The following is an 11,359-nucleotide window of genomic DNA, read 5'->3' on the forward strand; positions in this document are numbered from 1 at the left end:
GAAAGTCGAATTGAGTCGGTATTTTTTTTATTACAAGTAATTGTAATTTATTAAATAACTTTTATATAAATAAGGGATTTTTTCAAAAATGGCCCTTTTCTAAAAACAGTAGTGCGCTGTATCTCAAAAACCAGACCTGATTGAGCAAAATGAATGTCATATTTCAATTTAGGAGAACAATTTCGTTAGGAATCACTAAAGAAAACCGCAGGAACAGCAAAAAAAAATTCAAACGCAGGCCTGTGTCATCTATACCGGAACCACTAAAGAAAACGGAGAAATAGTAACGAAACAACCACACAACGTAGTATATAAGTTGTTCATGAATATCTTTTTAATTGAGCACGGAGTAATCAATATTCCTGAAGACATATTCAAACTAATAGAAGAAGCTATCAAGATCATTATGCCAGACTATGACACCGTCTACACATCAACCACTGGAGATTCATTGGAGGTCATTAAGGATGAGATTTTGGACAAACTAAGGGAGGAAAATAAGGAACTACATGAGAAGTAAGAGAAGAACAACAAGAAGTTGGATCAGATCTTTACCATGATCAAGAGGATGAGTGATGAAGTCGGCGACGAAGAACATAGGTCACCCAAATGTAGGTTCCACGCAGAAAAATACTATGAGGTAGAATCTGATGAAGTTAAACCGTCTACTGAGAAACAAAACATATCTGTGGATTCTATGGCCCACGAGTGAAGCAAGCAAGTGCCGCAGGCCAAGCAACCTGCCCAAGGCAGGTGCGGCAAAGCCGCTGCTTGTGTATAAAAAAATTGAAATTACTCTGCTCATCATGTATGGGGTCACATTTTCATATTTCTTCACTACAACCAAAGTAAACAAATTTATAGCATTCAATCAGCAATACATGTATCTACAGGTAGGTATAGGCCTAATATTACAATATTTGCATTCCTACATAGCATGGGTGCAAGCACTTGTTATACAAGGGGGTAAGGGGCTTCAGCCCATCCCCTAAAATTGAGAAAAGTATTACTATTGTATGTATGCAGTTACTCACACACCCAAAAAATTATGTGTTTGCATCCTTGCTATATGGCCAAATAAATATTAACAGTATTTTGCAAGAAAATGCAAAGGAAATGAATTGGGAGGAATTGACAATAAAAGGTGGAGAGGAACTCTAGGCAATGTCCTACTGGATTTGACCACTGATTATACATTGACACAATGGGTTAAAGAAAACACTAGATATGGACACAATGAAGAACCATAGAGACTAGATATTCACTTCCGAGCCTGGAAGAGTGACCACCTACTAATAGAGTTCGAGCTTAAGGAACAAAATGATGTGAGAAGAAATGAGAAACACAGAGAAGGAAGATTAATGTATAACAAAACTACATACATATACCAAGGCTTTTTCCCCCTTACAAGGGAGGTAGCCAAAAAGGAAAAGGCATAAAATCATTCCCACCCATTCCATCCCTGCATACACTCCACACCCCTCCATCCTCCCTCTTATCTTAGCACTTCCTGGATGACGGGTCATCCCTGCACCTTGTCCACTGCCCTGGGTCAGAAGCAGTGTCGCAAGACACAGCACATCCATAGCATGGCCGCTTCATTAAATCGGCGACCCTCCTCTCCGTCCCCCCATGCATAAAAGGAGAAGACGGGGAGGAATCCCTTCGGGCTGCGTCAAATTTTGCTCACACATACTACCTCACCCCCATCCCCCTGCCCATTCCACCTCATGCATCACATCATCATCCATATACAACCATTCTCCATTCACCCCTGTCTTCTGTCCTCTCCCGTCCTTCAACAGACATTCCCCTCTTCCCCAAAGCCCCCTTCACCCCATCCATCCACCTCATCCTGGGACGTCCCTTCATGTTCACTCCCTCCACATCTGCCTTCCATACCTCTTTTACTAGTCTTTCTTCACTCATTCTTTCCATGTGTCCAAACCATCCTAATACTCTTTCATCAACCCTATCTCCCAACTCCCTTTCCACCCCCATTCTTCTCCTCACCTCCTCATTTCTCACTCTATCTAGCCTAGTAACCCCCATCATACTTCTCAGACACCTCATCTCAAACACATTCAAACTCCTTCTCTCTTATGTTCCATGTTTCTGCCCCATACAGTGCTGTTGGCACAATCACTCTTTCATACAGTCTCCTCTTAGCATCCATTCCCAAATGTCTATTCCTCAGGAAAAGGTGGAGTGAAGGTGGAGGTAGAATATAGATTGAGAGAAGCGAGTAAATGCCTTGGTGGATTGAAGAGTATAACAAAACTGACTTTGTAAAACTTGGAAAAAATTCAAAATGCTAGCTGGGAAAATTTTCAAATGATGAAACAAAGATGGAAGAGAAATGGAACATTTTTTAGAGAAAAATATAAGGAGGGAACAAAGAAACATGTACCAAAGCAGAAACAACAAAAGGGCTTACATAGTGTTGATATAATAAAAAGTGTAGCGATGCTAAAGATTGAAGAGATAAAGCCTGGAAAAAATGGGAAAAAAGACAAAAAAGTGACTAAATGGCAAACATACATCACACTGAGAAATGAATCTGTGTGTTGATATTTGAGGAGATGCTCCACTGGGGACCCTGATCGCCCACGCATGTACTCGGCCCATTTTGCAACTAGCTCCTCCCCATTCAGGTCATGGGTGTTTATATACTCCTCTCCTCCATTTACTGAAACCATAGATCTAATTAGTAATATGCCATGAGTAGAAAAAAAAGAAGAAAAAAAAAATGATAATAATAATAAATCAACAAACAAATTGTCAAGGTTGTATATTCTAGATACATTTCCTTTAAAAATACGTCTCAGTCATAATCTTGTAAACTGATTTCTTGGTTTGCTCAATTACTATGCTGCAGGGCAATGTTCCCTCTAAGCTGTGTGTATGTGCATGCACACACATTTTACAAATAGTACACAAAGGAAAAAATGTGTGCACACAAGGTTTTCAAGATGAAATTGAAATTTTTTAATTAAAGAAATTAATTGTATAATTTCATAACAATTTAAATCAAAAAGGTGATTTTGAGAATTTGTCAATTTCGTAAAATCACATGTCTTAAGATCCTTTGTATTGTGTTCTGCAACCAGTATGGTGACCCACATAAGTACACACATACTTTGCAAAGAAGGCAAAATTTGCACACAAACCAAATTTCTGTGCTCACTCACAGCAAAGAATTAAAAGGGAACATTGGTGTGCGGGCAGGCTTTTAGAAGTGAATTCTCTGCGAATGTCATTAAATATAAAATCTTTAATTCAGGCTAACACCAGTAAATTTGATTAAGCTAAGAGGAACTCCAGCTCTTCAAAGGGAAAAAAATTACTTTTTCAATAATGCAGGTGACAGTGTTTTTGTTACAAGGAATTAGGGGGGAGAGCTGTTACTGTTCCAGGAGTATGAGGGTCTTAGGTTTGCAACTGCTACAGGTGTGGGGCCCTCATTCTTTACAATGTTCCTGAGTTTAAGCTCCAATGTAAAAGAGGCTACTACCTGTTGCAAAAGTCAAACTTACATTACTCTGCCTTTATGCAAGGTGATCGATGCCTCCGAGGTTTTAGGTACACCGCCACGCCAGGGTTGTTGTTGGGAAAGTTGATCAAATCCTTCTTGCTATAATCTCTGCAATAAAACAAAAAATGTCTACAGTGGGTAATATGAAGAAAAATGGGATCACATGAAGAATTGTCACCCCAGTCTTTGACAGGGTCACAATTCTTCATGTGGGCCATTCTGGGTTTACGATTATTCAGTTGTACAAGTTAATAACAATAAGCACAACTCTCAATCAACCTAAACTAACAATCTTTATTCCACTGTTGATATTTGGCATACTCGGGTGACAATTCTTCAGGTGGGATCTCATGGGGTGACAATTCTTCATGTGGGCGTTCTGGGGTGACAATTCTTCATGTGCCCTGAAAAATGTAACATTTGCAAAACTTGTTGGTCCATATTGGATGGAGGCTGTTAATGGCTGCCTCATGACCATGGGTCTTCTGCAAGAGAGAGAGACCAATTGATTGATCTCAATACGATGTACACAGGACCCCCATCAATGTGGAATTTATGAGAGTAATTTCAAAGCAACAAACAAAAAAAGGTAATAATCATTGGAAGGTGCCAAAATAGTTCTCAACACCCTCTAAACGATCAAAAATCATTTAAAAGAAACTATTTTTGACACAAAATGTGGACTGTTACATCTATGAGTATGCAAAATATAAGAATATGTGAACTGCAGTTGTGGAACAGCATGTGTTGGGGGGGGGAGGGGTGTCATCTTTACATACAGCCTTTAGTTTAATTTTCTTCATTATTATTTTAACATTTATAAGCAGAGCAAAACTGAGATGGGCTGGACATGTGGCACTTATGGAGGACCATAGAACTCTAAAACGAGTAATGATGGGTAGAATGCCTGGAAAGAAGAATTATCTTTAACATAAACATATACATATTCATCACTATGCAATGAATTAGTCAAAACTTACAAGAATGTTAAAATGGATCTTGTACCATTACTTTTCATTCATTCCCAACTGCCTTGAATCTAACTGAATTCTTATTCCCTTTGTACCCAGTTAAGTTAAATAACTCCCATAACATAGTAACAGCGAGGAAAATATCCCTTGTACGAGAGGATGTATATTTTTGTATGGTGTAGACCGGCCCACTGCTCACCACAATGCATATGCCCTGGGGGCATTCAGTCACAGCTCATTATGAGACAAAATGGGAGGACTGTAAACATATACAACAGCAGTCTGCACAATACTCCCCATGTTGTGTTCACTATGGATACAACTCTCTGGCACCAGTTTACAGGGCCCCAACAAGGGGAGGGGCGGGGAGTAATGCCCTGAGGTAGGATGTTGGGGGGGGGGGGGGCAATGACCTGAGGCGGGATGTTTGGGGGGGGGGGCACTTTTGGTGAAAAGAAGGTAAAGCAAATTCCCACTACCGTAATGCACTTTCAATGCAGGATTTATTTATCATGAGTTGTGAGTATAAACATTGTTTTGTGGATGAATCTTACACGTGAGTCGTACTAGTGACCATCAGATGTGGAAGGTGGTGGTGGTGGTGTGTGTGTGTGTGGGGGGGGGGGGGTTCAGCACTTTTCAACTCGCCCCAGGGTGGCACTTACCCATGTTGGTAAATTGCCAGTTTATAGTAAACATAAATCGTACAGTTTCTGTTTGAAAGGCCTACACCCTTCCATGAGCTGCCTATGGGTGACTTGACCACTTTGAAAATTTATAATGGTTTACAACTGTGTGTGTGTGTGTGTGTATTTACCTAGTTGTATTTACCTAGTATTTTGCGGGAAGGGGAGCAATGCTCGTGATGTCCCGCCATTGTATCTCGCAGTGTCTAGTTTGTTTTTAAACTCGTGAATGGTTTTTGCGCATACTATTTCATTATCCAGTTTGTTCCAAGTGTCCAAAACTCTTATGTGGAAAACTGTTTTTCTTCAGTTCTCTTCTATAGCTATGTTTTTTTTTTATTTTCTTTCCATGTCCTCTTGTGTTTCTTTTGTCCCAGTTAAGTAAGTTCTCTCTATCAAGTATCTCTGTGCCTTTCATGATTCTGTAGATGGTCAATAGGTCACCTCACTTCTTTGCTCCAGTGTCGGTAACTCCAGTTTAGCCAATCTCTCCTCGTATGATAGGTTTGCAAGTGCAGGTGCCATTTTTGTAGCTGCTCTTTGGATTCTTTCTATTTTCTTTATATTCTTTTTGGTACTGGGGGACCACAATGTCACCGCATACTCTAATCTAGGCCTTATCAATGTAACCAATATTCTTTTTATCATGTCTTTGTCCAAGTATGTAAATGCCACTTTTATTGATCTTAGCAAGTTGTAAGTCTCCCCGACAATGTTGTTAATCTGTATATCATAGGACAAGTCGTTCGTGATAATTACACCCAAATCTTTTTCGGATCCTACTTTCTTTACTTCCTTGGTTCCAATTGTATATTTTCCTGATATTCTGTTTTTGCTTTTTCCAAACTCCATTATGCTACACTTCTTAGTATTAGAGTCCACTTCCCATTTCTGACTCCAGTTCCATACCCTATTTAGGTCTTCTTGCAGTGCTTCACAGACCTCATCAGTTTCTACTTTCCTTTACAGTTTGGTGTCATCAGCAAAGAAGCTCATGTAGCAGTTCACGTCCTCGTCCATGTCATTCATATAGATAGCAAACATTATTGGTGCCAGTACAGATATTGCGGGACTCCACTGATCACCTCTTTCCAATCTGAATATTTTTCTCTGAGCACTACTCTCATCTTTCTACCAGTCAGAAAGTCCTCCATCCATTTTAGTAGGTATCCTTGTATTCCTCCTATGTGTTCCAGTTTTTTTTAGTAATTTTCTGTGTGGTACTTTGTCAAAGGCTTTTTGCAAGTCTAGGAATGCACAATCAGCCCATCCATTTCTTTCTTGCACCATGTCTATTAGTCTTGAGTAAAAGCATATTAAGTTTGTGGTGCATGATCTACCTTGTCTGAACCCGAATTGTCTTGGGTTTAATATGTTGTTGTCTTCCAGATGTTTTACCCATCTATTCTTGATTATTTTCGCACAAATGTGTGTGAGTGTGTGAGTGAGTGTGTGTGTGTGTGTGTATGTGTGATTTACCATGGTCTTTGGATCACGTGTTGAACTCATGATCGACAGTTATTTCCCTCCCAGAAGAGAGCTCAGAGCTCATATATGATCAATCTAGGAGTGTGTGTGTGTGTTTACCACCTCCATGATTCACCATGGTCTTGAATCACATGTTGGAATCATGATCAACAGTTATTAACCTCCTGGATGAGAGCTCAGAGCTCATATGAGTGATCTATGGGTAATACCGTGACCTTACATGCAAACACACACACACACACCCATCTCCCCACCCACAAGAGTTGGAGTAACACCCTGCAGTGCAGTGATACTGAAATTATTTCAGCCCTGGGCAGGAGTCAAACCCGGACTGCCGTAGTGGCAGGCGAGAACTCTAACCACAGTGCCACGAGGTGTGTGTGTGTGTGTGTGTGTGTGTGTGTGTGTGTGTGTGTGTGTGTGTGTGTGTGTGTGTAAGACCAGATATACAGTGCTGCTGGAGATCCTGTGCAAGTGGGTGGCTCTTTTTTCGGTACTTTTTTTTTCTTCTTCTTTTTTTAGAAATGCACATCTATGCAATATAGCAATAGAAAATTAAATAATAACTTTGTAAATTATAATACATCAACACAATATGTTTTTCTTGGCAGAAATCAATAACAGAAAAAATTGCTACAAGTGACACACTAATGAACAGAACAACAACTATGACTGCTTGAGATGCCATCTTTGTTGTGATAGATGCAAAGGTCAAAGAAATAAAAGTATGATGTATTCGTCTAACGTAACCAGCATTTAGTAGTGTGGTACATGTAATTCTAGAGGTCATCAAGGTCATTGTCATCATCAGGGATGTTGATGGCCTGTTTTGTCATCCGATTTGACTGCTAGGGGTAGAGTTTCATAGCTTGAAGAAAATCATGAAGGATTACAAAGGATTACAAAGGTGGAGCATGCGAACAGGAGACCTTTTGGTCCATAATTAGGTCATATGCAAAAAAAATATATAAATGATAAAAAAATATATATAAAATAAAAATTATACTAATATAAATAATAATAAATAATACACAGGTATAGTTAAATAAACAAACAGGTAAATAGTAATAATAAACTGATATATAAGTAATAAATATGGAAATCAAGCAAATAAGACAAATAATAAACAAATAATCAAATAATATAAAACAAATGGCAGTCATTACAGCACCTTGCTTAAATGTTTATCTAAACGAATCTTAAAGCTTCGAACTGAACTACATCTCAGTTCCTTGGCACTGTTTTAAAAATATGTAGCTTGGTGACATCACTTGGAGAGGGAGAACACCCGGTACACACCATCAGCACCATTGTCTGTCAAACTGACAACACTGACAGGACTGGAGAGAAGACAATATGGCATCTCGAACCTATTGTCACAACTCCACTCAGTAGTGTATTTGCTTAAAACATTTTTTTCTTATTGATCTCCACCAAGAAAAGCATATACTACATTGATGTATTACAAGTTACAAAAGTGAATATTTAATTTTCTATTGTTATATAGGTGAGTAGTTCCAGAAAAAAATAGACATCTTTATTTGCTTGATGATTATACTTATTCTATGGTCACTAGCTAGTGCACACCATATGGAATCATTGAGTGACATACATTGGGCCCACTGGATATACAAACAATGATAATGGGGATGGCAGGATTTGGTAAGTCCTGCTGGTTTCTGGCATCTTTTAAAATGATCACAGCACCCCTGGTAAAGACAATCCAGTTCTATTCCAGTATCACACATATGCGTTTTACACAATTTTTTTTTCCCATTTAAATGATTTTTTTCTATAGGATGATTATGTTAGGTTAGGCTAGAATATATTAGGTTAGGAGCTATTGGGTATTGTAGATTTCATGTTATATATCCATGTTTGCATGATTCTGGAACTTATCCTTTTCTTTTGGCATCTGAAAGATCTATTTCTCCTATAGAATGGTTATGTTAGGTTAGGAGTTACTGAAAAACAAGTTCCATGTCAAATATCCGTGTTTGTGCGACTCTGGAATCTATTCCTTTTTACAATCTTTCAGCTTGAATGTTGAATTGCAATTTTCTCAAAATCGAATCACTTTTTTCATCTTAAAGACTTAAAAGAAACCTGTTCTGCATATCTTTATTGTATACCACACTCCTGGAGAGTAACAGTATAGTTTTGTTATAAAACCATAAACATCACATTCATTCTATATATGATATACAAATTCATTAGAGATTACAAATTATATTCTATATCTGGTAATCGTTTTATGACCGAGTATTCAACCAAATGTCATGATTGATTAAAAATTGGTATAAACACGAATAGGCTGTGAACTTGCCTCATTCCTCTGCTTCCTCCATGGTTTTTCCGACATGCCTCGTAGTTGCCTTAAAATAAAGACAATTTGAAAGGCTTAAAATAAATTGGATACTATGTTATTAAAGATAATGATACAACCTCAATGTCATGACACTGTCACTTGTCAGGAATGAACTGTGGCCAGACCATTGTCTTGCAATGTGGTGAATACAACGTATTACTGTCAGGCCCTACATGTAACACAACCTTCAGACTACCTTGCAATGCCAATGGGTCAGTAACTCAAGTAATTGCCAAATGGCCAACTTCATGAAGCTTTGTTTTTAAAGCTATGCCTATGTCTAATCTTTTCTGAAGGCCAAGGTAGTGCATTTACATGTACCATGTGTAATGTATATCAAAAACCTACCCCTGCATACAACAAGTGTACAACATGAGGAACACAACTGAATCTATTCAACTCACATGCTTGATGAATAACCCTTACTTCATACGTTTCCCATCCTTGTAACGGATCTGCCTGTTCTCGTACTGCCGCCCTGCGCAATTTCGATTCTCTATGTTTGCTCGGCCAGTAACGATATGACTTTTTCTCCTTTGCAAAGATCAATTTTGTTGGGACCATGTCTACATTAACCTCATCCACAAATACCACTACAGAATACATTTTATCTTCACCTACAATACAGAAAGGTACCCGCTGTCAGATTACTTGCAACTATCAATAAACATGGAAATTTGACAACTTCACCTTCCATGTATAGCACCAAAACCGAGAACTAATGGATGAGGACTAAGAAGTTTCATTCTTGTTCAAGTGACTCCAAGCAATTTATCATATACAGCAACATTCAAAGGCATTGTGATGATCTAGGCCTATATCACATGGCTCCTACAAAATTTTAGTTATCAACTAGAGTCCAACCCTGCAATTTAGGTTGTGAAAATTAACCCAAGTGTCCATATCACCACAGTAGTGAAGACAAAAATGACAGACAATGGTGAAAAAATGACCAGATGGCATGTCTGGAGATACTGAGAGCTGAAACTACTAACTTCCATTACACGTAAACACACAATTTTTACATGCACCTACTCTAACCAACAGACTTAGTATAGGCCTATATTGGGAGAGGGATAAAAATATGTAAGTGCTCTTCAGATTCATCAAAGGTACATGTACATCATATACCAGGTACATACATGTACTGACACTATTGTTCACAAAATGCATTTTTTATAAACGGGCATGCATGCTCTGATATCACATTGACGTTTACCAATAACATGAATAATAGACGAGAATTTTGCCCATCCAGGTAAAAGAAAAGTTTTAAAATTTAAAGATATCCATCCATAAACATGTAACCTTAAATTAAATGGAGTGCAAAAATGGGATGCAAACCCATTCATCATATGGGAAAAAAAAAAAAAAAAAAAAAAAAACTTAGCTGTGACATCCCTGAACAGGTACAGCACAGTGCCAAGCTCACGAGACAACTTGGAAACCCCCATATATTCCTAAATCCTGCAAATTCAGTGGATAGGTAAAAAAAAGCTAACACTGCTTCTGACCCAGGGCGGTGGGCAGGGTGCAGGGATGACCCGTCATCCAGGAGGTGCTCAGATGAGAGGAAGGGTGGGAGGGGTGTGGAGTGTATTTAGGGATGAAATGGGTGGGAGTGTTTTTATGCCTTTCCCTTTTTGGCTACCTCCCTTGGAAGGGGGAAAAAGCCTTGGTATATGTATGTATGTATGTATTTTCTTGGTGAGCTTGTTTACAATAAGGTGCAAGATTCATTCTGAAGGATATTCTTAACAACTGCGACATTGTTTCCAACCTTGATGCAGTTGCTACCCTGGTATGTTGAAATCAATCCTAGGTTGCTGCCTAGACTCGCATGTACTTCTTTGTAATGAACACTGCAACAAAAACCAGCTGGAATAGGGCCTGCAAAATGCTTTTTTCTCTTTTACCAGTAACAGCTGCCTGTTCTTCCTTGGGCGAACTGCAGAACATGCTGTACTCAGAAAGGCTTCGAATAACCTGCTGAAGAGGGAACTTGGGTTTTCGAACCAACTTCTTCAACTTCTGAAGGAAGTGTTCAAGTGGGAAGGCTGAGACATTATTCAAAATGCCAAACAACCTGACATCTTCATGCACATTATAGACAATTTGATCCTTACCATACATGTCTGAAAAATTTTGTACAAACACTAGACTGAGCTCAAGGGCATAATTAGAGTACTGCAATGAAAGTGAAGGACTCAACATAATGTAGACAGCAACAGAAAGCAAAAGGAAGTTTTTGTACATCTCATCAGGTAGCTCGTCAGCTAAAACAACAGGCTCCGTATTAAGTAAGAACTGA

At 38.7% G+C, this 11,359-nt stretch overlaps 1 protein-coding gene across 2 annotated transcripts in view; it reads right to left on the reverse strand.

Moving 5' to 3' along the window:
• The window catches only part of LOC143023846 (uncharacterized), a 151,041-nt gene extending 147,398 nt beyond the window's left edge, over window positions 1-3,643 (reverse strand). For both annotated transcript variants that reach the window (XM_076182489.1, XM_076182488.1), the window contains exons 1-2: window positions 3,537-3,643; window positions 2,542-2,689 (exon numbers count right to left, since the gene is read on the reverse strand). In XM_076182489.1, the coding sequence (XP_076038604.1) occupies window positions 2,542-2,628 (87 nt within the window). In that variant the 5' untranslated portion in view covers window positions 2,629-2,689; window positions 3,537-3,643. The remainder of the gene's footprint in view (window positions 1-2,541; window positions 2,690-3,536) is intronic.
• Between the last annotated feature and the right edge of the window lie 7,716 nt (window positions 3,644-11,359).

Source organism: Oratosquilla oratoria, unplaced genomic scaffold, assembly GCF_046742065.1.
Source record: "Oratosquilla oratoria isolate Oo_2021 unplaced genomic scaffold, ASM4674206v1 SCAFFOLD66, whole genome shotgun sequence".
NCBI classification, from domain to species: domain Eukaryota; kingdom Metazoa; phylum Arthropoda; class Malacostraca; order Stomatopoda; family Squillidae; genus Oratosquilla; species Oratosquilla oratoria.